The sequence below is a fragment of the Canariomyces notabilis genome, assembly GCF_033297395.1.
Source record: "Canariomyces notabilis strain CBS 508.74 unplaced genomic scaffold N656scaffold_5, whole genome shotgun sequence".
Lineage (NCBI taxonomy): Eukaryota > Fungi > Ascomycota > Sordariomycetes > Sordariales > Chaetomiaceae > Canariomyces > Canariomyces notabilis.
In genome coordinates this window covers 657492-684359 of record NW_027041827.1, presented here as the reverse complement: position 1 = coordinate 684359, position 26868 = coordinate 657492, and the positions used below count along the sequence as shown (strand labels likewise).

General features: G+C 55.6%; 11 protein-coding genes across 11 annotated transcripts; 6 read left to right on the top strand and 5 right to left on the bottom strand.

Moving 5' to 3' along the window:
- Window positions 1-425: 425 nt before the first annotated feature.
- Window positions 426-1710, top strand: N656DRAFT_776854 (galactose oxidase). The gene has a single exon (XM_064814722.1). The coding sequence runs from the start codon at window positions 620-622 to the stop codon at window positions 1628-1630; it is 1011 nt and encodes a 336-aa protein (XP_064672247.1). The 5' UTR covers window positions 426-619; the 3' UTR covers window positions 1631-1710.
- Window positions 1711-2107: 397 nt separating this feature from the next.
- Window positions 2108-3385, top strand: N656DRAFT_727520 (uncharacterized protein). The gene is made up of 3 exons (XM_064812587.1): window positions 2108-2303; window positions 2400-2862; window positions 2949-3385. Exons 1-3 carry the CDS (start codon window positions 2226-2228, stop codon window positions 3170-3172), a joined length of 765 nt encoding a protein of 254 aa, XP_064672246.1. The 5' UTR covers window positions 2108-2225; the 3' UTR covers window positions 3173-3385.
- Window positions 3386-3904: 519 nt separating this feature from the next.
- Window positions 3905-7144, top strand: N656DRAFT_749175 (DNase I-like protein; the record flags this gene model as incomplete). Its single annotated transcript, XM_064812968.1, has 1 exon — window positions 3905-7144. One exon carries the CDS (start codon window positions 3905-3907, stop codon window positions 7142-7144), a length of 3240 nt encoding a protein of 1079 aa, XP_064672245.1.
- A 1621-nt stretch (window positions 7145-8765) lies between these two features.
- Window positions 8766-10088, top strand: N656DRAFT_827649 (ribonuclease-domain-containing protein). Its single transcript, XM_064818513.1, has 3 exons — window positions 8766-9262; window positions 9351-9543; window positions 9629-10088. The coding sequence occupies exons 1-3, from the start codon at window positions 9254-9256 to the stop codon at window positions 9841-9843; spliced, it is 417 nt and encodes a 138-aa protein (XP_064672244.1). The 5' UTR covers window positions 8766-9253; the 3' UTR covers window positions 9844-10088.
- A 10-nt stretch (window positions 10089-10098) lies between these two features.
- N656DRAFT_788122 (PH domain-like protein) lies at window positions 10099-11959 on the bottom strand (the record flags this gene model as incomplete). The annotated part of the gene is made up of 5 exons (XM_064816664.1): window positions 10099-10264; window positions 10326-10411; window positions 10468-10497; window positions 10559-10897; window positions 11225-11959. 5 exons carry the CDS (start codon window positions 11957-11959, stop codon window positions 10099-10101), a joined length of 1356 nt encoding a protein of 451 aa, XP_064672243.1.
- A 1415-nt stretch (window positions 11960-13374) lies between these two features.
- N656DRAFT_835576 (general substrate transporter) lies at window positions 13375-16073 on the bottom strand (the record flags this gene model as incomplete). Its single annotated transcript, XM_064818753.1, has 2 exons — window positions 14364-16073; window positions 13375-13406 (listed from the first exon to the last, which is right to left on the bottom strand). Exons 1-2 carry the CDS (start codon window positions 15865-15867, stop codon window positions 13375-13377), a joined length of 1536 nt encoding a protein of 511 aa, XP_064672242.1. The 5' UTR covers window positions 15868-16073.
- A 506-nt stretch (window positions 16074-16579) lies between these two features.
- N656DRAFT_796305 (pyridine nucleotide-disulfide oxidoreductase-like protein) lies at window positions 16580-18676 on the bottom strand (the record flags this gene model as incomplete). Its single annotated transcript, XM_064817511.1, has 3 exons — window positions 16580-17282; window positions 17346-17660; window positions 17730-18676. 3 exons carry the CDS (start codon window positions 18674-18676, stop codon window positions 16580-16582), a joined length of 1965 nt encoding a protein of 654 aa, XP_064672241.1.
- Window positions 18677-19517: 841 nt separating this feature from the next.
- Window positions 19518-20881, top strand: N656DRAFT_835574 (uncharacterized protein; the record flags this gene model as incomplete). Its single annotated transcript, XM_064818752.1, has 3 exons — window positions 19518-19705; window positions 19770-20416; window positions 20476-20881. The coding sequence occupies 3 exons, from the start codon at window positions 19518-19520 to the stop codon at window positions 20649-20651; spliced, it is 1011 nt and encodes a 336-aa protein (XP_064672240.1). The 3' UTR covers window positions 20652-20881.
- N656DRAFT_835573 (histone acetyltransferase ELP3-like protein) lies at window positions 20585-22972 on the bottom strand. The gene is made up of 2 exons (XM_064818751.1): window positions 22526-22972; window positions 20585-22456 (listed from the first exon to the last, which is right to left on the bottom strand). Exons 1-2 carry the CDS (start codon window positions 22818-22820, stop codon window positions 21030-21032), a joined length of 1722 nt encoding a protein of 573 aa, XP_064672239.1. The 5' UTR covers window positions 22821-22972; the 3' UTR covers window positions 20585-21029.
- Window positions 22973-23101: 129 nt separating this feature from the next.
- Window positions 23102-25157, top strand: N656DRAFT_776845 (alpha subunit of succinyl-CoA ligase). The gene is made up of 5 exons (XM_064814721.1): window positions 23102-23499; window positions 23627-23655; window positions 23737-23863; window positions 23930-24018; window positions 24099-25157. Exons 1-5 carry the CDS (start codon window positions 23333-23335, stop codon window positions 24686-24688), a joined length of 1002 nt encoding a protein of 333 aa, XP_064672238.1. The 5' UTR covers window positions 23102-23332; the 3' UTR covers window positions 24689-25157.
- Window positions 25158-25456: 299 nt separating this feature from the next.
- N656DRAFT_766840 (uncharacterized protein) lies at window positions 25457-26291 on the bottom strand (the record flags this gene model as incomplete). Its single annotated transcript, XM_064813511.1, has 3 exons — window positions 25457-25631; window positions 25705-25976; window positions 26034-26291. The coding sequence occupies 3 exons, from the start codon at window positions 26289-26291 to the stop codon at window positions 25457-25459; spliced, it is 705 nt and encodes a 234-aa protein (XP_064672237.1).
- Window positions 26292-26868: the final 577 nt, after the last annotated feature.

The window sequence follows — 26868 nt, the reverse complement described above, 5'->3', positions numbered from 1 at the left end:
TGTTGCTTCATGGTCCCTCACTTCAGAAGATTTCGCTCCAATCTATAGTCCATCCATACTAGGTACCTAGGTACCTAGATTGTCTTTCCGTTCCAACATCGGCTGAACCTCTGTCGGTAGCAAATTCAGAGTACTTCATCATCTGGCTTCAACCTCAGGCTATATCCAACCCCATATAGTAGAAGAGCTGTCCTTGCGGAGCAAACGTCATCCACCTCATACGGGACAAAGCAACAAGAATTGGGTTTCTATGGCAATGTGGATGTGTAGGCGGTGAAGGGCCAAGTAGCACAGCATGCTGATAGGGAGCTTTTCAACTGCCACATGCGGGCACAACTTTCTTCGGGCTTATAGATGACGATTGATATTACGTATGCCAGCACAGCCTCCAAGGATCCTTCATGCAGGCATCTTCATATACCTATATTGACCGGGAATCGCGGGGTTATGTGACATTATCCCCGCATGATACCTCCGACTCAACTGGCCCAACTCCAGTCTCCCTCACTGCCTGGCACAGTATACAGTCTGGTAGATCCCAGCCCTTAGCGTTGGTCCATCGATTTCATGAAACTACAGCGACTCACCACGGTGACTGGAGAGGCTACTTCCCGCCAGAATGTATAACGTTGCTAATCACCGACTTATGGGCTGGCTTGCTATTGCCCCCCACGCTCTGAAGCCTGTGCTCGCCCAAACGTGGATCGACTTGGCCCCGATTCCCATCGGCACCATCCAAGAACATTCAACCGTTCTCCTCTCAGAAACCCTACTTGCAACGGTCGGGGGTATTTACACGAACACAACCACGGCGAACGACCTGCTGCTGTACGATATACCGAGCAATACCTGGAGTCACGGAGCCCCGATTCCTGTACCCCTGAATCACCCAAACACAGCGGCCCACGGTGGAAAGCTGTACGTCCTGGGAGGCTTGGCGGGCTCCTTCCCCTGGGTAGCCACCTCGGCTGCATATGTCTATGATGTGCAGAACGACTCCTGGAGTCCGATCGCCGGTATGCCCACGGGCGAGGCCAGAGGCAGCGCCGCTTCGGCCGTTCACAACGGGACCATTTATCTCGCTGGAGGCGAGAGGACCATCAATGGACCAACGGTAGATATTGTCTCGGCGTACCACATCCCCTCTGACGAGTGGATGCCGGTTCCAGAGCCGGCAGCTCGCCTCCCTGCTGGGCGCGACCACATGGCGTACGCCCAGATTGGCACCAAGTTCTACGTTCTCGGTGGGCGCGAGAATGGCCAGACGAATGTCAAGGACACGGTCTTCATCCTCGACCTGGCCGATCTCGCGGCGGGGTGGAAGACAAGCACAGCAAGGATGCCCACGGCAAGGGGCGGGTTGACAGGCGCGGCGATCGGTCGGAGGATCTATACGTTTGGGGGTGAAGGGAACCCGGCGCCAAACAGTGCCGGTGTCTTCAATCAGACCGAAATGTACGATTCTGTGACGGACACGTGGACGAGGCTGCCGGCAATGCAAGTTCCCCGTCATGGGACATCGGCAGTTGCAGCAGGGGGCAAGGTTTACATTCCCGGCGGCGGTATTATGCAGGGAGCGGGCGGGGTTGGCGTCTTCAACGCTTTTCTTCCGCGAGCATGCCGGGCTTAGACGCAGAAACTCGTCACTTGCGCCACCTAGGTAGTAGGTAGGTAGATATATATCTGTACCTTGCGTATTCGAATCAGTCCCTACTATCATACTATGTAGGTATATAGTAGGTAGTTGACGATTTGTCCTTGCCAAAGGCTAGATGTAGTCATCCTACCGCTAATACTTACTCGATAGGAGGAAGCGTTAGAATCGGCGCTACTATAGATACTCCTCCAACCACCTATTCAACGACAGCCAACCAAAGTACGCCTTTAGCCACTAAGTATTGGCGGTACTAGATATTGGACTCCTCCTCGACAGGGCTGACATCTGGCGTCCATTGGCCCTACCATCATTTTTAGTTGGTTGTTGGTTGTTGGTTGTTGCCAAGCGCTAGTGATCCTACCAATTCCTGCTCAACAGGGGCGAAATCCTTTGTAATTGTAGCTTATATATGTACTGTAGACGCCCGCTTCATGTCCCCAGTGTTCGTCCTCCTTCTTGGGTGAAAATACAAGTACAATATCACCACCTCCTGCTTGGCAGACGAAGGCCTGTCAACTTGAAGGTTACGTATCGTCAACGATTCAACGGACAGCCTGGGTAGCTGAAAATGCCGAGTAATGAGCCGCCCATGTATTCCGATACACCGCTGGCGCTCATTCCGACGCCAAAGTTCCAAACAGGCAGGGTGCGTAATGTAGCCGACCGCTATCGCCCGAATCGTTTCTCTTGCCATCAGCTGTTAGCGATACTATGTTACTCACACCGCCCTCTTATACTCCAGGATGATCCATTCACGATCGAGGCTTCCCATATGGCCCTCAGCCACAACGCCTTTATCCGCGGCTTCAACACCATCTATCAGCAAGCTCCTCGACTTTGCGAACGTGCAGACAAGACCGACTTTGTCGGCTACTGCCTGGCCTGGATTGACTGCGTCGCGACTCACCATCATTATGAAGAGACGGAGCTTTTCCCAAACATCAACAAGGCCGCTGGCCAAACTGCTTTGATGGAGGACGCCGTCCACGAACATGAGGCCTTCATGGGCGGCATGGAGCGACTCAAAACCTATCTCCTGGAGGAGGGCGCCGACTTCTCATCCACCGAACTAATCGCCACCATGGACGAATTCAAGGAGCCACTCCACAGACACTTGACATCCGAGCCGGTTGCCATCGCAGCACTAGCTAATCACAGCACCCAAGACAAGCCGATAGACATTCTCGCAATTGCTGATGCCGCTGGTAAGTGTCAGCCCCTGTGAGATCTGTACCTAGTCTGCACGTCGACAGTTCTTTTAAGTAACTCTTTTGCTGCCTCTCCTACTTAGGCAAGAAGCAAGTCAACCTAAGCTTCGTGTTCAACACGCTGCCCGTCTTTTTCCTGAACATGGAGACGGTTGAGTTTGAAGGCGGCATGTGGCACGGTGTATTCCCGCCTCTGAAAGGCGTCGCCAGATTCATCATGAACCGGGCCGTGCCAATGTGGCATTCTGGCCGCTGGCGCTTTGTCAGCTGTTCGCCAGACGGAGAAGCGAAGCGGTTGGCCGTCTGATTACAAACTTGAAGACTCGAAGTTATAGTAACAGGCTCGGGCCGCTTCCTGATGATCAGCCTGGGGCACTTACTTGCAAACGCAAGACTTGACAGTTCAGCGCAGCAAGTACCCAGGAGCGGGAGGTTAATGGGCGGGAAGTGACCATTTTGAGTTTATTAGCCGCCTCGAGGCCGCCTCCTGCTGTGACGGTGTTTTTTGGGAAGTTTATCAGCCGTGTTAGGCTGGAACGTTAGGGTTGGGAGCGGGGTTTAGATCGAGGTGCCCCGCATGATGTAAGCCGAGGCGCCTTGGCACGGCTAGTGTAACAAGGCTGACCCCACACTACGGTAACAGCCCCACGACCCCATGCAGTAACCACCGAGGTGCGTCGCTGGGTTCCCGTGTCTTGCACCTTCTCTCTTGCAACAAACGCCATCAACATCGTCCCAAGTGTCGGGTTGCAAATTCATGATCCTCTCATGTCCTCTTTCGCCCATCACCGTTTGTCAGACAACCTTTGTTAATTACTATATAATCTGAAGTTGCTCCGCCTTCCTCTCCATGTCCCAGTTCAACATTTCCTTCGCGTCGATCGCATCCCATGTCGTCTCGTTGAACAACGGCGTCGAGTTGGCGAAGACAGGGCCAGAACCTTGCACCATATCGATTTTGCAGTTTGCTTAGCTTCACGTCTGTTTGGGTCCGCCAACCGCGCCAACGTCGAACCATTCCTTCTAACGCCGGGTTGTCATGGACAACGCCGAAGTTCCGACTGCCGACTTGACGAACACCGATTCCGGAGACCTGACCTCGACAAATCCTTACTCTCTTCACAAGGCTGTTCATGCCCGCCGCCAAGAGTACATTCGTAAACATCGCATCCGTATAAAGATTGGCACTTGGAATGTCGCCGCATGCCCTGGAACAGATAAGGACCTGGCGAGGTGGTTCGTCGATGGCAAGGGGCTGGACCCCGCACTTGGCTCCTCACCCGCGCCCGATGGTGCCGCAAAGGAACCCCGGGCAAGGGATTGCGGCACGGAGGATGGTACAGACCATATACAACTCGTAGGGGATGACAAAATCGGACTCTACGTTCTGGGGCTCCAAGAGGTCAACCTCCTGTCCGCCCCCGGACAGTATATGACGTGGATTTATGCGGCCGACACTACAGCCACGGATAAGTGGAAGGCGGCTCTGCAGGCCGCATTGCCTGAGGGCTACCAACTCGTTGTGGCCGAGCAACTGGCCGGCTTGCTGCTCCTAGTGTACGCCGCTTCCGAAGTCGCCCCCACCATCAGCAATACAAGTGTTTCCAGCGTCGCAACCGGCGCTCTGGGCTATCTAGGAAATAAAGGCGCTGTATGCACACGCATCCTCCTTGGTGAAGCTACGCGCCTGGTATTTGTCAACTGCCATCTAGCGAGCGGAATCACCGAGTATAACCTTAAACAGCGCGTAGCCCAAGCCCAACACATTCTGAACAGCGCCCAGTTCGAGTCCGTTACCATCTCCGGTGTCTCGGAGGAGGAAAAGAGCAGGATTGGCGATGAGGACTTTGCGTTTTGGTTCGGTGACCTGAACTGTCGGCTCGACAGTCTTCCAGGGGATGACATCAGGCGGCTGCTGATGCTCCATACACGAGGCGAATATGACCTGTCCAAAAAGGATCTGCGCCGCGAGGATTCTCTTGAGGGCGAAGCCATCGTTGTCGATGCCGAGGGAGTATCAGACAGCAGTGACGAGCTTGAGGCCAGCGATAGCGATCCTACTGAGCAACTCACCGTCGACCACACGAAAGACAAGACGAACGATACTAGAGCCATTGCCGACGAGTCTCCCCTTGAGGATCAAGATGAAAGCCCTCAGGACCCGCACGAAGACCCGACTTCCCTACAAGCGACGCTCGACTCGTTACTCCCACACGACCAACTAAGACGCTTGATAAAAGAACGCAAGGTCTTCCATGATGGCTGGCGAGAGGGTCCCATTACTTTCCTACCAACCTACAAGTACGATGTTGGGAGTGTGGCTCTCTTCGATTCCAGCGAAAAGCGACGGCCGCCTAGTTGGTGTGACCGGATCCTGTATCGCACGCGCAGAGACAAGCAGGCGTATGACCGGAAAGCCAAAGAGGAAGAAGAGTCGCGCAAGAAGGACGAGGAGATGAAGGCTCGGGGCATGGAGGATGCTAGTGATGATGACGACGTACTCTTTGACTACGACCCGGATAAGGACGGCTTTTCTTACGACCCCGACAAGGACGGCGATGAACGGCCAAGCTCAGCGGATATTGGGTACGATGAACATGACGACTATGCCGAGGGAGACGACCACCAGCCTGGTAGGCAGGAAGGGATGGACAGGATACATCTCGATCTTTATACCTCTCATCAACGAATAACCTCATCAGACCATAAACCCGTTAGCGCTATATTTACACTTGACTACGACGCTGTGGTTCCCGAATTGAAGGCAAAGGTTCATGCAGAGGTTGCTCGAGAGCTGGATCGAGCGGAGAATGAGGGCCGGCCAGTAATAACCCTCGTTATCGACCACCACGGTCCCGAAGCGCATAAGGGACACGCGACTTCAGGGTCCCAAGCTCATGTGGATTTTGGGGAACTCAAATTTTTAAAGAAACTGGAGGCGTCGATCACATTGGCGAATACTGGGCGTGTCCCGGCAACCGTAACGTTTGTGGAGAAGCTAACGACTGGGGAGTCGGGGCACGGCAATGCGTCGCGACCACAGTGGTTGACAACCTCTTTCATCCGTCATGACGCGCCTGGCGACAGTGGGGAGTCCGCCGTACTAGGCAACGAAGTGACACTAGAGCCAGGTGAGACTGGGAATGCCCTAGTCAAAGCCCTGGTTGACGAGCTCTCACATGCCCGGATGCTCAATGACGGCCAAGAGAGTCTGGAAGAAGTACTCGTGCTCCGCGTTACCAACGGCCGGGATCACTTCATCCTGGTTCGAGCCAGTTGGACGCCAACGTGTATCGGCCGCTCTGTGGAAGAGCTCATCCGCGTGCCCGAAGGAGGTATCCGAGTCTTTGCCCAATCTATGGCTGACAAGGACGGTCGAGCCGGCTCCATCCCCTACGACCTCCCGGTTCGCAGCCCCGCCCCAAAAGAGCTCTTCCGACTAACCGAGGCCATTGAAACCATTACCCAGCGAGCACTCGCCGACGCGCAAATGCTCGACGATTGCGCCATTCCCACAGATCCAGGGTGGCCATTTGCCGTAGAGGCCTGCACATCAGCCGACCCTAGCACTCGAACGTCGCTCGTCATCGATATCATCGACGCCCTCGACCGAGACCAGCCCATCAGCTCGGCCTTCTCCCCGGAAACATCCTCCCTTGCGCGTCTCGAAGCAGTCGCCCAAGCTCTCCTGCTCTTCCTCCGCGGTTTGACCGACGGCGTCATCACAGCCTCGCTCTGGCACCGCATCGAGCAGGCTGCGATTCCTTCGCTCACGGGAAGCAGCAACACGTCGCCCACAGTGTCCTCGGCCACACCTTCCGACGCCGCGGACAAGGACCGCACGACGATCCTAGACATCCTCCAAACAGCACCAAACCACAACATCTGCTTTGTCTTTTTGACTACCGCTATTGCTCGCGTCGTGGCTGAGCTGGCCCCGCTTAGCAAAGCCGAGCTGGAGACCATCAGAAATGCGACGGGCGAGTCTGCGGCTGCAACTGCGGCTGCGCCGGCCCGCGGGATGGGAGCCGTGTTCGGCGCGGGGAGGAGATCGCTTAGTTTCCGGCGCGGCGGCCCGGGCGGGGCGAATACCGCTGTTGTTGAGGCGTTGGCTGCATTAGAAAGGAGACGCGCTAGGGAGAAGAGGGTTGCTGCGATCTTTGGGGCGGAGGGAGTGGTTTGTAGAGGACTGGAGCCTGGGTTGGGCGCAAAGGAGAGGAGGGCGGTTGATGAGAAACAGCGGAGGGTCGTTGAGTTGTTTTTGAGCGTGGGATTGTAAGAGATACTTGGATGATACAGGGTCGGTTCCAGTTGAGGGTTTGTAGTATTTCATTCGGGAAGTGGGTTCGGAGTTGATCCTGCAGGTTTCTCCGGGCTGGAGTTAGCAAAGGTATTGGAGCCGGGTTTCGTGGGGTTCCATTCTACCATACAGGGACTGACGCATGTCACACACTGATTAGGTAGACAGGTAGATCAAGGATGTTGCTAGTGTGATCAGGTGCTTGTATTGTACCATACCTAAGGTATGTAAGGGAACCACTCCGCACGCACTAGTCCTTCAACGGCGCCTTGGATGTCACTGCCTTTGGGATTGAAAGGGGAGTGTTCGAAGGGGCAGATGCTTAGTTTAGTACCTAGGTTCTGGACTATTGTTGAATATCAATACCATTGTCCTTGATGTTGGCATACAAAGGCAAAGCTATCCTTCCATTGTTAGCATCCAAGTATAAAAGCAGTCTCTCCAGCCTCTGAGAACCCATTTCCAATCCATCAAGTCACCGTTACAAGTCTTACCCACCAGCCAACCACTATTCTATCAGTCAATCGAGGTCCAAAATGTGTCTCGAATATCGAATCCCACTCTACTGCCATGTCCAGGGCCATCCCATGCTTGGCGCTAAACCGGCAGGCATCAAGACGGAGGGGTGCGCTTGCGGAATAGTGACGGTACTGTTCCTCGATCCCTGCCATGACGAGGAGTTTGCACCTCACTGTGCACAGTGCATCTGGGAAGAGCTGCGAGAGCAAGAGCGGAACCAGGCGTCGTCTGACCCAGAAGACCTCGCTCTAGGACCAGAGGATCATGCTGACCCGGAAGATCTCGCACTGGGGCCAGAGGATCATGATAACTTTGGCTCAGGAGCAGCTGTCCCTACTTCCCAGGCCTCCGTGGACTACAGTAACTCCCAACCTGTTCATCAAGATTGTGGGCAGACCTGGACCATGACTTTCATCCAGGGTCAGTATAATTTCTTCTACCCTTCAGAGTTCTGGGTATGGGGCCCGCAACATGAAGATGTAAGCCGGTACTACGAATAGTACGGCACTTGATATCAGACGATTCGTCTCAAAATTAAGGTAACTACAGGTAGTACCTATTGAGCTGGTCTCATTCTTCAATCTCTCGCCCGAATGCTGAATTGATCGTTTACGCTCTCCTGGTTCTCCGTTCCAACTCTCCACTAATGATCAAGCTACTATATGACTCGGACTGCTTTCTTTTGAGTTTTTTGCTGCTAACTTAGTACCAATTCGAATCTGCTGCGCTTCTTTCCGACCCCTTCTCACCATTACTTCAACTCCTCCACAGTCCACTCCACCCCTATGTGAAGGGGCATCCCGATCGCAGAGTCTGGGGTTGCAACTGGAAAAGGCCGCCAACGCAATCACCCAGTACTAACTATGCAGCATGATAGAGTCTCTCAGTCTTGGAGGAACTTCCTTGTTCGGACAAGGGCGTTGCTGCTAGGTGGTGGTCAAGTAGTACTGGCTCCTCCGGGTATCGAGATATGATTCGCTATCCTTGTGCTACCCCGTTGTCGATCACCCGGCGCTAGATCGAGCCGCGAATGGGACTCCGCTGTGCCCCAAGCCCAATCAGCGTCGGTGAAGCCAACCCGTGCAAGGAACACTCTAACACGAGGGTTTGTTTTTCAAGATGAAAGGGACTGTTGGCAATGGGCCTGAAGGGTGTAAGACCAGGAATAGTAGTACTGCTGGTACCACATTGGAGTCACTTATACCAATCCGCCCTCGGTGACACTCCTGCTGATCTGCAGTAGAATCAGGGGTAGTACGGGTTGAGCGGGGAACACCACCCACAGTTTTACTTATCAGTTCAAGTCTGGAGCCTCAACTCGAAGTACAGCGTTGCACCAGCTGCATCGTTGCCGGTCACCACATTTGTCCAGAAGGCCGAGCAGTTACAGGTACTCGACGTATCACCAACCTTCCGTTCTCGGACACTTCTCCGTGGCCGATTCTCACTCGCCCTCGACACCTAAAGCTTATAAGTGAGATCAAATCATGCTGTGATTCCAAGACTTGAGCATCGCAGTCGCAGTTTGTACAGCCGTCGAACATCTCATAGCGCAGTCATCTGGTCACAATGGTTCAGGTATGCACTTACATACAGTTTCGACAAATGCTCTTAACCAAGCCCTCCATATAGCATGTAACAACCCTGCTAACAGTCGGCCACCCAGCTCCTCCCTGCCCTTCTGACGCTCATCACGGCCATCGCCGTGTCCGGGTCACCGCTGCCCGTGGCAGAAGCCCAAGGCGAGATCGAGGCTCGGGCGTGCGCCTACACATGCGGCAGCGTCTGCTACCAGTCAACACACATCACGGCAGCCCTCAACAGGGGGTACTCTCTGCAGCAGGCCGGGTCAGACGTTAGTGAGTTGATCCACGTCTTTGTCCACGATATGCTCCTCCGTTGGGGGGAAGAGTTACACAAAGGAGTTCTGATCAAAGAAACCAGACAACTACCCGCACCGGTATAACAACTACGAGGGCTTCAACTTCCCCACCTCAGGCCCCTGGTACGAGTTCCCCATCATGTCGAGCTACAAGGTCTATAACGGGGGCTCGCCGGGGCCTGACCGCGTCATTTTTGACGACGATGGCGCGTTTGACATGCTCATTACCCATACCGGGGCCAGCGGCAATGCATTTGTAGCCTGCCGGCGGGGGTAGGCCGTCCGGTGACGCTCAGGGTGTTTGTTGGGGAGGAGCCTCGCGTCGGTCAGCCAACGTCGGGTGTAGACGACTAGTTGGACGGGATGGCTAGATAGATCCATCATTGGCAATTTGGGAAAGAGGAATGCCGCTGGTATAGGCCGGACCATAGCAGTATCCACCTAGACTCCTCGAAGACGATCGTAAGGGATCCCAGGTCCTGCGGATCAAACAATGCGTTTGCGTACATCTGTATCTCTCCCATCCATTGGCTCAGTCATCGGCAGTAACGCCATATTGCCCGCCTTCGTACAAAGTCCTGATCGGAACCCCCTGGTTCTCAGCAATAAGGCCGATCAGCTGCTGCCCAATGTCTTTCACGTCGTTGTACTCCTGGAGGAGACGGATGTGCGTTTGTATGGTTCCTTCGGCCGGTTGGCTAGCAGAAGAGTGTTAGCAAGCCTGGGACGGACCTATATTCATATTAATCTTGCACTTGCCTGAGCTTTAAACTCTCGCTATTGGTTTGCTGGGCGACCTTGAACAACAAAATCAAGGACCTTTGGGCCTGTTCAAAGGCATGACACTGAGATACCAGACGTAAGCATTCCGGCCACAAATATCGTTAGACCGTCGACATACAATCTTCACCATGTAGCCGAGGTATTCGTCCTGCAATCAAGTCATTCGTGTTAGCATTAAGAAGTTGAAGTGCGCAAACTCCCAAACGTACACTCGTCAGATACTCGACCTCTTTCTCGTCCTTTGCTGCAATAACCACCTTGTCATTCATGCGCGGCCCAGTAACGACGATGTCAAAGCCAGCATCGCTCCTGAGTGTTCGGATCTCCATAGACCAAGGCTCAATGGCATCGGGCGCTGACTTAGCCATTCCAGCATCCTGAAGCCATTGCTCATAATCCTTGAGCCGTCGCTGCACTCTGGAAATGACACCGCTGCGGTCGCCGTCTTTACTGGCTCGCTGAACCAACCACTCATCGAACGAAGAGACGAGTTTACGTTGAGTTTCCCAAGCGTCAGCGAATACGTCGTAATTATCCGTTGAATGCGACTTATTCCCCATTGTGCTGCTGACGATTGCCGCCATTCGATGCGCAGTGAGGGAAAGAGTGTGCGACGCAGGCGGTTCAAGCTGTCGGAAAGTGGTCCCAAGACACAGTAGAGACTGGGAGATTGCACACTGTAAAGATCAAGGCCAAACCTGAATGGGGAATGTTGTTATCTCTGGAGAGTGTAGGAAGGTTGACGTCGCAGCTATGGCAGTTGCTTGTCCTGGTTCATCATGGGTTGGTGTTCACCACGCATCAACCTGTCGGCCGCATGGCCTTGCCAACCCTGCCTACCCTCCGCCGTTCTTCTGCCCAAAGAGGTCTGTCACGCTTATGCGCCTCCCTGCAGCGAGAGCATCGCTCTCTGTTGCGTCACCCGCAGCCTCCGAGAGCGACACACCGTTGTTGCCAGCAACCGAGTCCTCTGGTGCAGATTGGAGGTACGACTCCAGGGCCTGACGGGCTTGTTGCCAGGCGTTCATGATCAGGCCTGTGTAGACTGACCGGGGGTTGCTTTCGTCTTCGTGTATCCAAATGCCAAAGACCTTCTTCTCGCCCGTGCCCGTGCCCGCGTCTTCACCTCCGGTGCTGTCGGCCGCATCGCTGCCGTCCAGCCGGAAAACAAGAAGCTCCCCGGTCATTTCGCAATCGCTGACTCGCAAGAGATCGACAACCAAATTTTCCATGCTTCTGCGGTTGAGGACAAAGACGCACACCCGCGGCAACACCTGGCCGGTGCCCGGTGCGGAAATAGGGTCTTGGTCGCAGACAAACAGGGTGCCCTCGACACCATACTTCTCCCAGGCGCCGGCCGACTCAAGGAAGGAGTAGACCACGGCGTTGGAGGCAACCGCGAGCAGCGACCGGATGGTGGGCTGGTAGCGGCGCAAGACGCTCAGGCAGAGCTCGTTGTTATCCCGGGTCGGGGGCTTGGATGGGGGCGCCTCGCGGTGCTCCATGTAGTAGACTGCGTCGGATTCGTAGTCGGACGCGGCGACCTGACGAGGCCCGCTGCTGCTCGCGTTGTGGCGATGCCGCGACTTGCGTGGTGTGGATCGACTCATTGTATGTGGGAGGTGTGCAAGCGTTTGGGAGAGAAGGAAATGCGCGCGTCGCAAACGGATTTTAAAATACCTAGTGTTTGGTCGGTAGGTATACGCGAAGTAAATAAGGTATCTTAGGATTACCTTGCTCCCCTCTTCAACAAATGCGGCGGATAAGGTACGGAGTACGGAGTACATCATGCATTACTCCGTAGGTACGTACCCTTTCGACCGGAAGAGCGTTTAGCCGAAATCCGCAATTATTCACCCCCACTCATTATTAAGTTCCTGGTTCCCCGCTCCACTGCAACCCCGCCCGATCCGGTGCTCTTAGCAGTACACTTGTGTCCGAAGTGGAATCCAAACAATCCCAACAGCCGGCCTTTTCCACAGAGGGCCTAGCGCAATGGCGGATGTCGAAAGAGACTTGAAGCAAGTTGAAGACTGGTTGAATGGGGTTTTACCCCCCACAAACAACTTATACGAGCCTCGTTAGTCTGGATTTCTCCATGTACAGGATGTGGAATCACTGACGAGCTCAAGTTATTTGTCGCGAATGCCGTCAGTCGCCTGCGGTGATCCAGTTCGAGAATGAGGAAGGGTTCTGCGGCCCCTGTACGCAGCTTAAGATGCTATCTCCCGTACATCTACTCACTCTGGTGCTCAGGTTTCGACGTGATAAAACACTCTATATCAAAAGAGGCAGCTCGATATCCAGTCATTCACTCCATCCGACCCAACCCAACACAAAGCACCGCCGAAATCAGCTACGAAAGAGGCAGATAGAGTACCCGGTCAAGTGGGAAGGATATGATAGGTAAGAGCACAATAGCTGGGGGCCTGCTGCGCATTTCGAGAGATGTGTCTTAACTTGCTACAGCAGTTCTCTAGAGAGTAGGAGCAGGAGCAGGATTGCCTGCAATACCCCCGATGTGAGTTTCGGGCTCGCTGAAGTCCATAGTGCTCTTGCTGTGATGTGCCGAGTAGGGTCGGGAAATTTCAAATGCCGATGGTTGGCCCTTTATTGTTTGACTACTCTACAATCTACATTACTGCCTCTCGATGAATATACTGTTAGTCAGACCACTCTCCAGCTGAATGATTCTTTATGTAGGTAACTGCAGGCGAGCTCGTTGCAACATGTGGACCGACCCTCGTTACAAAACGTCCTCTCGACGTGTTTGAAGCAGCGCTCCTAACAAATCAAGTATAAACAAAGTAACGTAAACCGGCTCCCTATTAGACAAACCAAATTGGCCATTCCAGTAAGCCAAATAAGCTAATCAAGTCTCTTATATATTTAATTACTTTAAATAGGCCCACTTTTTACCTAGTTAGGAAAAAATTTTCAAATACTAATGATATATTCTACTCTCTATTAGCTACTACTTACCTACTTATTCGACTAGTTACCTATATACTAATGATATTTTCTATCATTTAATTCTATCATTTCGTCGCCGACTTCCTACCTCTGTCTGTCTTTTCGACTTGGAATAACCTCATCCAAGGGTCTTAGTAAATAGCCAATTCCCTGTAAAGCAACAAGCAAACAAGCCAAAGTTGTAGAAAATAAGGTAAAGTAAGGCAAGTTGAAGGCTCAATTTGCTTTATTTGGTTTATTAGGAACGCTGGTTTGAAGCGTAGGGCTGTAGTGGGGCACGCGTTACCTAGTGTCATTATCCCCTTGCGGTTCCTACTTGTGCGAGGATGCGTCAACAAAGTGTTGGGTATGCTCGTTGAACTCTTTGACTCTTGTACGCCCAGACCAGCAAGAACGTCAGCTACCACGATGACAATATCGCGCTAACTCGATTCTCGGTTCTCAATGTATGATGTACAAGATGACTGCCGTGCAGAGGTCACTGTTGCGCCCTGCCCTACGTGCGAAGCAACAGAAAAGCTCTTGTCCAAGTTCGAGGTTGAGAACAACTCGGACGAGGCCTTGAGAGTTGAGAGCGTTGAGGGTGACCCGCCCAGAGCTCACGAAATGACTCAATTGCCGCATCAAGAGTCAAACAGAACAGCGACAGGGCTTGTCCTTCACCTCTCAGCTTGACCCGCCAGCAGTCGCGACTTGTGGGCATTGAGGCTGGATAACAGCAAGAGCGAGATGCTCCAGTCTACCTCGGGAGCTAGATGGAGGAAAGTCCAGCCCAGCCTCACTGCTTCGCGCCAGTATAAACCCCCCCCCTCCTCACTCTCCTCTCCCCCGCCTCCCTTTCAATCTTCCCGTGGAAGTTTCAGATCTCAATGACCACGCTCTTCGCTGCCGGTTGACGCCCTCACTATAATATGCCCGATTTTTTCGAAACCTTTTACCTCCCGTACCTTTTTTCCGCGTTGTCAACTTGCACCGCTGCAGCTTCGTTGTCTTTAGCATCTGGACGATGCTCTGCAACTTCAACATCTCCCGTGGTCTCACCGGTAAAGTCGTCTACCAGCTGCCGTTCGACGACGAATGACGAAAATTTTCTCGCACTGACTCTCTTCTCGAAAAGCTCATCCAGCTGCTCCAAACTCCGTCCCTTGGTCTCGGGAACATAGAGGTATGTCCACAGAGCCAAAATGAGATTGCTTCCGCCCCATATGTAGCAGTACTTTGGGCCCCATCCCAGCCGGTCAGGATTGATGAAGTAAGGGGTCGTAAAAGACGTCAACCAGCCCACGATGAAGTTCAGACCCGAAGCTGTGCCCACGGTTTGGGACCGCAGCCGTTGCGACGGGATCTCGGTTCCCAATGCCCACAGCACTGGCCCCTGGCCCACGCCATACACCCACGTGTACACAATGCTCAGCCCGACCAGCGCTTTGCTCGCCTGGGATGACTGCCCGTTTGAGACGGTATAGCCGATGGCCATACCAAACATCATGGCGCCCGACACCACTGAGGACCATATCAGCAGCTCGCGCCGGCCAAAGTAGCGCATGGCCGGGAAGGCCAGCATGTTGCCCGTCAAGGCAATGGCCAGAGTTATCATGACCCAGACAAACGGGGAGCCGACTCTGGCCTGGACGAACAGATAAACGGAAAACCCCGACATGAAGCTGACGCCCGTTGCCGTCCCGCCAATGTTGGCTCCGTACGAGAGCAGCGTGCGCCGCAGGTCCGGGCCGCGGAACATGTCGCTGAGGTGGACGCCGGCATGGAGCTCCTTCTCCATGAGGTACGCGCTCTTGATATCGTCGACCTCAGCGCGAAGGAATGCTTCGTCCTTGATGCCGCGCAGCCTGCGGATGGCACGCATCGCCTTGTCGTCCTCGCCCCGCGTCACGTAGAAGCGCGGCGTGTCGGGCAAGAAAACCAGCAGCACCGCCATGAAGGCCGGCACCACGTACATGATGCCCAGCGGGATCTGCCACGAGACGGCGCCGCCGTAGGGCTCGCAGTAGTTGTCAACCAGGATGCCGAACAGGGCGCCCAGCGACGTCTGGAAGGTGCTCATGCCGACGATGGGGCCCCGCAGCAGCGAAGGGGCCGACTCGGTCATGTAGGTGACGCAGTAGGGCACCAGAAACCCGTTGGACATGCCCAGCAGCAGGCGGCCGGCGTAGAGGCCGCCCAGGTTGGTCACGCCCAGCATAAGCGAGATGGACAGGAAGCCGAGGAAGCAGCCGAGCCACAGCCCGACGCGCCGCGAGAGGCGCGTGTGCGAGGCATACATGACGACGGCCGACACGAAGCCACCCAGGTTCATGAGGGATTGGATCCACTGCTGCACGTCAGTGCTGATGTTGAGCCCGATGGGGTTGGTCGGGTCGACGTAGCCGTAGACCTCGAGGAAGCCCGGCATGCTCTGGAAGCCCGCGATGGCGGCCGAGTCGTAGCCGTACTGGAACTGCCCGAGCGCGATCAGGAAGCAAATGAAGATGACGCGCTTCTCGGCTAGGAACCGGCTGCGGCGCGTCGGATGGTTGTCGGCCGTCATGTTGGCCGGTCGAGCAGTACCTGTATCTGTTGATAGGAGTAGTACAGGGATGGGCAGTGGGAGACAGACGAAAGAATGTCTATCATCTCGTCGAGGCACGCATCACCAATGTACCCGTAAACTTCCTCTCCCAATGGTCACTGGACGTTGGGGTAGGGAATCTCTTATCCGGATCGACCAGACATGACCATTGACCATATGCCGAGTTTCTCCTCCCGGCCCGCCTGGCAAGACAATTGGCTAATTCTTGTGAGGGACGCCGGCCAACGGGCCAGGATATTAAAGTCGAATGCTACTCGATGCATATAAGCTCCCGACCTGGGTCTAGAATACCCGCATGTAACGTTGGGCTTACGGGACTCGGACTCTGGCATATATGATATCGGTCTTGATGGAAATGGCTGCTTAGACCAACATATCAGTCCTGCTAGCAAAACCTATTGGCCAGGCAAAGTAGAGCGATTCTACATTGGCTGCTATATGGATGTATGTAGGTGAGTGATCATTGATTAACCCCACGGATCGTGGAAACTTGAAAGTTTCGGTTTATAGCCCGGCCCTGGTAAGTTTCAGATACAGCTATCGGCCCATAGCAAGGTCCCATGAACCATGTGATCTCTTCATCTTTTGTGGAATATCAATCCAAAGAATAACTGGAACTCAGCGCTTGTCAAGGAATACCACCGTCCTGGACACAATCCCCATAAACCGTCTAGGCAGCCCTTGCTGCAATCTCGATCCCCTTAAGCGATCCCTCTGCGCGGTAGGCCCGCAAGACATTCAAGAACGACTCCATGCCCTCGCCCCAAGGGGTGGTTCTGCTCCTCTTCATCATTTCCGCGGGATCCCCCGAGATTCTCGTAAACTCGCCCTCGGCCGTGATATAACCCGGCGTGCAGCCCCCGACACCCGCGAACCAAGCAGCCCTCTTCAAGATCTCCATGGTCCACGCCTCCTCCGCCTCGCTCGTCACCTCTACAATGGCGCCAGCACCAGCCTTGGCCTCAGCCTTGGCAATGATATGCACAGCATGCTCGGACCCGGCGCCAATGCTGAAGACATTGTTGACAGCCTGGCCGGATTGGGCCACGGGGGAGAAGAAGAGGTTGGGGAAGCCGTTGGTGCACACGCCGTGGAGGGTCGCGGCGCCGTGGTTCTGCCACTTGTCGTCCAGCGAGCGGCCTCCGCGGCCGTAGATCTGCATGCCCGCGCGCGTCGCCGGGTTGCCGCTGCCGATGCTGGGCGTCACGTAGCCCGTGCTGAGGATCAGCACGTCCAGGGGGTACTCCTTTCCGGCGACCACCAGGCCGGTTGGTGTTGCCGAATCGACGCCTTTTCCGTCCGTGTCCACGAGGTGCACGTTAGGCAGGTTGAAGGTCTGGAGGTACTCATCGCTGAAGCACGGTCGTTTGCACCTATATGTCGGATGTTTAGTTAGGTACCTAGGTCTTCGTTATGATCGAACGGAAGGAGCATACCAAGTCGGATACCATGGCTTCAGCTTGGCCGCGGTTTCGGGGCTGTGGACGATGCTGTCGGCCCGGGCCCGCACGGCTTCTCTGCTGGGCAGGTCGAGCTGGTACAGCCTTCCGACGTGCTTCCCGATCTCCTCGGATGTGGGCACGAGGGTTGCAGCAGCCGGCGAGCCAATCACGGCGGAAAAGGCCGGCATTTCGGTCCAGCCGTCTGCGACCATGTTCTCCTGGCCCTCCTTGGCCCCGTTAGTCATGTACGAGTCGAAGTTGAGCATCCGTTCCAGCTGCCAGCCCTTCTTGTAGGCGATTTTTGATTTCCTGTTGTTCAGATATTGGTGAGAAACAGTTGACTTGAAATCTTGCCACACAGAGCACTTTCTTGCTTACCATTCCTCGGGGTCAGTAGGGCGTTGGCCGCGCCAGGACACAGCCGACGGCGTCCGCTGGAACACATACAACTCCTTTGCCCACTTGGCCAGACGGGGCACGATTTGGATGGCGGTGGCCCCCGTGCCGATGATACCCACCCGCTTCCCCTGCAGGCCCGTGAGGGAAGGATCCTCGGGGCTTCCGCCGGTGACAGAGTAGTTCCAGCGGGCCGTGTGAAATATGTCGCCAGAAAGGGTCTCGAGACCGGGGATCTTGGGGATATGCGGGTTGGTGAGGATACCGCAGGCGACCAACACATACTGAGCCTGGAGTTTGAGTTCACGGCTCGGCTCGCCCGGTCCGCGGCCCTCAGTGACGTCCACGTTCCACAGCTGCGATGCCTCGTCCCACCTGGCACTCTTCACGCTTGACCGAAAAAGCGCCTTGTCATGCAGGTTCCACTTGGTCGCGATGCGATTGGCATGCTCAAGCAGCTCCGGACCCGGGGCGTATTTGTACTTGGGCACATAGCCCGTTTCCTCGAGCAGGGGCATGTAGATATAGCTCTCAACGTCGCAGTGTAGGCCTGGGTATCGGTTCCAGTACCACGTGCCGCCAAATCCGCCGGCAGCGTCAACCATCAGGATATCATTGGGCCCGCTCGCAAGCCCGGCCTCGATCAGCTGCACAGCGTAGAGCATACCGCCGTAGCCCGCTCCTGAGATCAGGAATTTGTACTTTGCGCCGTCCTTAACCGGCTCTCGAGCATTCAGGGCGGCATGATCGGCCCAGGGGTCCTCGGCCAGAGCACGGAACCGCTCACTCCCTGCGTCCTTAAGCCTCACGAACTGATCGAGGCCGTCCGGGCGGAGACGCTTGGCCGCTTCCTCGATGTATTTCTGTTGGATTTCTAGAAATTTGAGCTCCTCCGGGCTCGGAGTGCCAGTTGCTGCTACACTCGCCATGTTACTGGCCGGTTGTCTTAGTCCAGGGGTATTTGAGTGTTTAGATGGACAGATGCGACGGATTGACTCAGGTATTTACTGAGAAAGTCTTGTACTTATACAATGGAGGCAAGGTTTTAAAGAGGAAAGAGCCACCTCAAAGCTCCAGCAGGACCGAGTCGGACTTTGGAAAGCGAAAACGACCTATCCGATCACAGCAGAGTCGTATTCGCTTTGCCATGTCCAACAGTCTTACAGTCCGACCCTATATCCGTACCTCAGCTTCATTGGTCTGGGCATGCGGTAACGGGGTCGGTCTGTTGGAGTCGGCCGCATGCCCAGACCCCTCAATTGAATTAGTGTATTGCGATTGGCTTAGTTTTCGTAGCTTTCAGAGCTGTCAGAGCGGTCACAGCTTAACGTTACCAACCTATCTTACCCCCCTATCCATTGGCCTCAAAGGATCACGGGACGGGGAGCCGGAAACTGGAACTTCTGGAAGGGTGAGATGACAGACAGCCTTGAGCAAGCCCCTCCCGCCCCTCCGCTCCTGGGCGTTCGTTGACCGCCCAGACCCAGATGCCCGGTCCAGGAGTTCCTTGCAACCGCATCCCACCTCGAGGTTCCATCGCGTCAAACATGCGAACCACATCCGCCAAGTTCCAACGCCCCGCGTTGGACGGTTGGAGCCTTGGAGGGGTCTTCATCAGTAAAGATCAGATACCATGTTTCCACAGCCCCCTCCCCCTTTGGAGGGGTGGCATAATCCTGTAGTTCCCTTTGAGAGCCTTAACAACCTCACAGCCCTGGGCACAGAATTCTCAACTTCTGACTCGCAAGTCCTCATCCCCTTTTGCCCACCATGGACCCGAGCGCAGTTCCAGATTTTGACGATTTGCCCAAAGTCGATGGACAGCCTCAGGGTTGTGCATGGGGTGTCTTTGACAAGGACGGCAAGAAGGATGTCTTTGGGACCCTGAACTTCCTCACTCCCCAAATCGTGGCCGCCGCCGCCGCAGAGGTCAAGGATGGAGTCTCCATCTCTCTCAAGTGGGCAAAACATACTTAAGCTCAACAAACCACCCACACAAGTTGCTGACAGTGAACTCGACAGCTGGCCATTGAACGGCCTCAAGGTCCCCTTTCCCTACCGAAAAGCCCCTGTGCACCGCCCGAAACGCCTGCGGGACCTCGGCATGGACGCCGAAGGCTGGGACGACGAGCTCGAGATCAACACGCAGTACAGCAGCCAGTGGGACAGCCTCTGCCACGTCACCAAGGACGGCGCCACCTACAACGGCCACAAGCCGACGCAGGAAGGTCTCGAAGCCACATCCACCGCCGCCAACACCCTGCCGACCATCGACCACTGGCACTCGCGCGGCGCCGTGGTGGGGCGCGGCGTGCTCATCGACTTCAAGCGCTACTACGAGGAGACGACGGGCAAGCCGTACCACCCGCTGAACGGGTACCGCATCACGGTCGAGGATCTTGAGAAGGTCGCTAAGCACCAGGGCGTCGAGTTCAGGCACGGCGACATCCTGATCGTCCGCACGGGCTACACCGAGATCCTCGAGGCGCCCAAGCCCGAGGACATGGCCAAGTTCGCCGCGGGGACGCTGTCCGGCGTGCACGGGTCCGTCGAAACGGCGCGCTGGGTGTGGAACCACCGGCTCGCGGCCGTGGCCGGCGACGCGCACGGATTTGAGGCGCTCCCGCCCGTCAATCCTGACGGAACGCCCGCTGCGATGACGGAATTGGGTCAGTTTTACTAGGAGAGATGCTGTGTTGAGAAGATTCACTGACTTGCAACCCCACAGTCTTGCATTCCTGGTTCCTCAACCAGTTCGGCATGCCCATCGGCGAGCTCTGGGACCTCAAAGAGCTGGGCGAGTACGCCAAGAAAACGGGCAAGTACAGCTTCCTGTTGACGTCGGTGCCGTTGAACCATCCCGGTCTGGTTGCGTCACCGCCAAATGCGGTTGCCATATTTTAGGGAACCTAAGTTGTAGCTCTTCTCTAGCCTTCAAAGGTGTTTCTGGTTAGCGTCAGGCATACCAGAAAGCCGCGGAGAGGGAGGTCGGTCTGCCACTGAAGTGGGGGGAACAGCTCGGAGTGGACGGCCTGGGCGGAAGGGGGCAAGGGGCAGGTCGGTTGCACTTACATTGTTTTCATTGGCCATCTACACATATGTAAACAGAGTTCAATGAACGCATTTACCACCACCACCAACGCCTCCTCTTTTTTTCGTGTCATGACCTTAGCCCAGAGCCATCCAAGCACAGCCGGAACGCCAATATGCAAACTTGAGCACCTGGCCTACCTTGAGTCGTCCAACCCGCTTCAGAACCCTGCCGGGGTCTACTAAACCAGCCTACTCCTCGGGCCCCGGCCTACCATCCAGCCATTTGCTCATGTAGGGGCCATCCAGCCAGTACCCGAGCTTCCTGTAATAGCTCCTTACCCCAACGCCGGAAATGACACTGATCTTCTCACTGCCGTGCTCGTCCCTGGCAATCCGTTCCGCCTCTTCCATCAGGAGGGTCCCAAAGCCTTGGTGTTGGAATTTCCTCGGATCCCGCGCGTGGACGGGCACGGCCATGCCGTAGACGTGTAGCTCCCTCACCAGGCTGGTGGGCTGACCCACGAGCTCCTTCCGGAACGTGTACTTCTCGGAGCACTTTCTCAGCCGGAGCAGCGCGACCAAGATATCCTGCTTGGGATCCTCATACGCCAGGAACGTCTCCCACCCGCCGTTAGCCGTGTAGTCCCGCCGGACCAGCTCAATCTGGTTGGGCCTGATCTTGTGCTTGACCTCGTTGACGCCGACCTCGCGTGTGCGCACATCGCGGCATGTCGTGCCAAAGTCCTTCATGCGTGCCAGCGCCAGCTCGCGCAGGTTGCCGTTCTCGACGCCTGACGTGACCAGCGGCATGGGGATGTCGCGCTGCACACGGTAAATGCGGGTCCAGGGGGGAACGAGGGCCAGGATACGCGCCACCAGGTCGATCAGCCCGTTGGGCGTATAGTTCTGATACCGGCCCGTCCGCCAGAGCTCGTACAGGCCCGTGCCGCGGATAACCAGCGTTGGGTAGATCTTGAGCCCGTCCGTGCGAAACGCCGGGTTCTCGAAATACTCGCGAAACTGGTCCAGATCACGCTCCATGCCGACGTTCGGTAGGTCCGGCATCATGTGGCTGACCACCTTGAACCCGGCATCCTTGGCCAGGCAGAAGGTCTCAGCCACGGCCGCGACGGTGTGTCCGCGGTTAGTGTCCCGCGCGACGTCCTCATAGAGCGACTGTACGCCGATCTCAAGCCGCGTACACCCATACCGCAGCATGTCCGAGAGGTGCGGTTGCAGGCAGTAGTCGGGCCGCGTCTCGATCGTGATGCCCACGCACTTGATGTTGCTCTGCTCGCCGGCCCGCACAGCCTCGTCGACGTTTAGCGTGCCATACCCACTCAGTGCGTTGTGCAGCTGCGAGATGAATTCGTCCCGGTACGGTTCCGGGAGCGACATGAAGGTGCCCCCCATGATGATGTACTCGACCTTGTCCACCGAGTGGCCCAGCGCCTTGAGCTGGTCAACGCGGCCGCGCGCCTGCTCAAACGGGTCGTACCGCGCCCGGATGGCACGCATAGAAGTGGGCTCATACCCAGTGTAGGACTGTGTGCTGTACTCGAAATCCGAGTCCGGACCGCCAGGGCAGTAAACGCAGATGTTGCCTGTGTATGCGATGTGGGGGCAGCGGTGTGGCTTGCACATGACGGCCACCACTGCAATCCCAGAGGATGTGCCTGGTAGAGAATCGAATAAGCTAGACGCGTCCATGCTAACCTGATGTTACCGGAGATCGATAGACTCACGGATAGGCTTGGCAATTAGCCTCGGCAGGATGTACTTCTTGTAGTGCTCGGGTACAGCAGCGATAATGGCAGTGAGCGGCGGCACATTGTTGATCTTGTGCTTCTTTGCAAACTTGGATCGGAGGGTGTTGAGGTTGATGTCCCTGCGCGGCCGCGTGGAATCCTGAGCCGCCTCATGGTCCTCGATGAGAGCCCTCGCGATGTCTGCGCAGCAGCGAAGGAAGCGCTCGTTTTCTGGCGGCAGATTGGCCTCTTTTTTTCGTATTGTCGCAGTTACCGTTGTGGTGGCCATCATGAAGCGTCAAGTCTCCAAGTTTGTTCCGAATAATTACTGCTCTTGTTAGAAGAACTGCTGTCCCCGCGCTTGTTGCGACAAATTCCCAACTGCTTAAGGTGTTGGAACAATAAATCTTGGTGGGGCAAAATCCCATGGTGAATGCTTCACGGCTTCGGTCGGCTTGCATGTGCATGGTGGGGCTTCCATCGATCGCCTCGCTGAGGCCCGTGATCCGGCCGATCGGAAAAACCGTCCCCCGCTGCTGCCCAGTGCGTCAGCCTGTGCCTGCTCGCGCCAATCAGAACGCCTATCGAACCCTGCGAGACGATGGCGCACCCTGTTGGCGGAGAGCTGGAGACATTTTCGAGCAGGGTCGCTAAACGAACGTTATGTTATTCTGGAGAATGACGGAGCATTGAACGACAGCGACGTCAGCACGCACCCATTGGATTCCAGTCCATTTCCTTTTCCCTCTCCAAAGGCTTGCCTTTCCCCTTTCCCGCTGTTTCCTTTACTCTAGGTACAGCAAGATGCAGGCTTTCGCGAGGCAATCGCGGCCCGTCGGCGCTCTCCTGCGCAAGCTCGCCCAGAGGAGCTACAGCTCAGCAACCTCGCCCTATGCGGCGACCATCCCGAACCTCCGCATTAACGGCGACACCAAGGTCATATTCCAGGGCTTTACGGGCAAGCAGGGAACGTAAGTCGCACCTAGATTGTCCCGACCACCCACTGTTCGGCTTATCGCGGTTCACGATCTGGCAACCCGACACGGCTCCTCAGCGCGATAATTGAAGCTTAAAGGCTGACGTTGTTCGATATATCAGATTCCATGCGCAACAGGCGATCGACTATGGTAACTCAACCTCCCTACTAGCAACGATGGCTTCGGTGTAGCCGAGCGAACACTGGATCTGATACATACTGCTTTGTCCAGGCACCAAGGTCGTTGGCGGCACAAACCCCAAAAAGGCCGGTCAAACCCACCTCGGCCTCCCGGTCTTTGCCAACGTCAGCGAAGCTGTGAAGGAAACCGGTGCGACGGCGACGGCTATCTTTGTGCCGTAAGCTACCTCCGAACTTACCAGCGTGTTTCCGGAACCGCACTAACGAACTCATGTGATAACCAGGCCTCCACTCGCCGCCGCCGGCATCGAGGAAGCCATTGCTGCCGAAATCCCCCTCGTGGTTTGCATTACAGAAGGAATCCCTCAGCATGGTTAGTGTGCACCTGACGTCCCGATTAGTGGTGGGAGAAAATGCTGCCCTATGGGATTTACGTTGACACGCTGTGGCCAGACATGGTTCGCATCACGTCGATGCTCAAGTCGCAGAGCAAGACCCGCCTGGTAGGCCCCAACTGCCCGGGCATCATTGCGCCGGGGCAGTGCAAGATCGGCATCATGCCGGGCTTCATCCACAAGCGCGGCCGCATCGGCATCGTCAGCCGATCCGGCACCCTGACCTACGAGGCCGTCAACCAGACCACCCAGGCTGGCCTGGGCCAGTCGCTCGTCGTCGGCATCGGCGGTGACCCCTTCAGCGGCACCAACTTCATCGACTGCCTCAAGGTGTTCCTCCAGGACGAGGAGACGGACGGCATCATCATGATTGGTGAGATTGGCGGTTCGGCCGAGGAGGACGCCGCGGACTTCCTCAAAGCCAACAACACGGTCAACGGCGGCAAGCCCGTTGTGTCCTTCATCGCCGGCATCTCGGCACCCCCCGGCCGCCGCATGGGCCACGCCGGCGCCATCGTCTCGGGCGGCAAGGGCGGTGCCGACTCAAAGATTAAGGCTCTCGAGTCCGCTGGAGTCATTGTCGAGCGGTCCCCCGCCGGGCTCGGCAAGGCCCTCCGCGACGAATTTGTTAGACGGGATCTCCTCTGATGTTGCCCTTGGCAAGAAAACACCGATTAGGCCCCTCAGCCTTTGTACCATCTTCCGTGCATTTTCTTGTTTCATTTGTGACAGAGCCATAGTGTGGAGTCACACACCGAGGCAAAGGGCGACTGATGGGTGTGATGCGGTGTGAAGGGTTCTGGAGGTCTCATAGAAGGCAGAGAAGAGCTTTCGGTTGTGCACTCATCATATTTGCGAATCTTGAACTTATAGACTGGGCGGGCTTGGTGGTTTGGCATAATCCGCCGTGTGATCCTAATTGCTCTGGTATGAGCGGATTCAATAGTGCTGTGTTTCTACTACCATATGCATGTCGAATATTCGGTCGTGTCGATCGGATGCAACTTGGAGAGACATGCAGTACTGAGCCGGTTGTTCTCTCGGCGGGTCCCAAGCATGTCAATGCCTACGAAGTATCCGTAGACGGCAAGCCACTGCAGGGGTGAAAACAGAGTGAGCCCTTGAACATGGTTCGGTCGGTTCGCACGAACACGCTGAAGATTGCACTCTAACTGAACAAAAGCAAACCATGGCAGCATATCGCCCGCTGCCCTAAACTCCTTTCCTTATGCTTGAATGAAATGATGCTGTGGTTTCCGCACGCCAAATGTCACCCGGGCTTCGTTTCTCCGCCTCGGTAGGCCCCCTGTTACCGTACTCCATAATCCGTAGCGGTGGTATGGACATTCCATAGTGAATATAGTCGTTCGGTCCTCCCGGCTTCGCGCCGTGGTCGCCTTGAAATAATCATACTGCTTAGTTCTCCCCCAGAAGCCGAGCGGTGATATCCCCCATATAGGCTTCTTCCAGCTCGTAGTCCTCACCGCCGTTCCGGTCGATGCCAACAAAGAGAAATGCATCGACCACTGCGTCTACATCGAAACCCATGTTGACGAACCTGTCTACCAGATCCTTGTTGTAACCTTGGTACCTGTAGATCCAGGGGCGAAAGAAGTCAGCGTCAGACTGGCCCGGAATGAACGTGCCATGATTTCAGAACGTACCTAGACGGATCGTCCTTCACTACCGGAGCCGCCACCTTTTGATAGTTATGCGTTAAATGCTCCTTCCTCGGCGCACCAGCGTACTTAACGGCCCAATCGTGTGCCTTGTATGCGAACTCGTTAGGTCTCTCCATCATCATCTTGGCAACTTCGGCGTCTTGAGGATCCTTGGGATTTGGCGACTCAAGGAGCATCCGGAGCGAGATTAGGGCCATCTTGATGGTGCCCACGGGCGACCACCCTGATCCGAGGGTATCGAGGCAGATTGCTCCCTGGCGGACATACGGTTAGCCAGTGCTTGTCTCGTGGACGTTCTCGGCCAGACATACCGTCACGCTGCTGACGTTTGGATGCCAGATCTTGGTGATGAACTTCATAATAGGCGACTTGAACGGGTACATGTCCGGAATGACAATGTCGATCTCGTATATTCCCCCAGCATACGGCGTGTCGGGCGGCCCTCGGAAAGAACCCTTGAGGTGCGTCAGGTTGGCGGGGTCGAGGGGTTCGGCGGCCACCCCCGAGTTCTGGTCATTATGTATGTCGGCGAGCTCTTTGGCAATCCGCCGCTCCCGAGTAGTGGCCATGATCAAAGTTGTCGGATTTGATCAGTCGTTGCTCTGCTTGAACTTTCCCTTCGAAATACGTCAAGACAGGCTTGGGTAGAGTGACTACACAGGAACCGTAGAGGGGCAACGGATACGGATGTGGATGTGCGGGAGATGGGGCAAAAATGCGTTTGCCTGAAAGTCAAAACCTATCGCTGCGGGCGGGGCCTTGAAACGGTATTGGCGTCTCGAGCTGGAAAAAGAATGGAAAAAGCAAAGACAAGGGCAGGAACGCTGCTTGTATATAGGTCCCCCAGTCTTGAGTACCTTGCTGCTGGGGATGAAAGATGGCGGAGCGGAATGTTAGGTACCTTAGTTACTAAGGTACCATAAAGGTTGCTTCAACTTTCTCAGGTCGGGCGACTTCCCACTTCCCAGCAGGGGGCTTAAATGAACCTTGCGTGGCCGAGTACCTAAGAGCGTCAGACCTTCCCTTCCATGACCGCGCCAGGCGCTCGGGTGACAATCGTTCGCCGAGTACAATAGATACAGGCTTGTCCCACCCTGCTCATGCTGCCAGCTGCGTAGAGTCTCCGATAAGTCGGAAACGGTATTC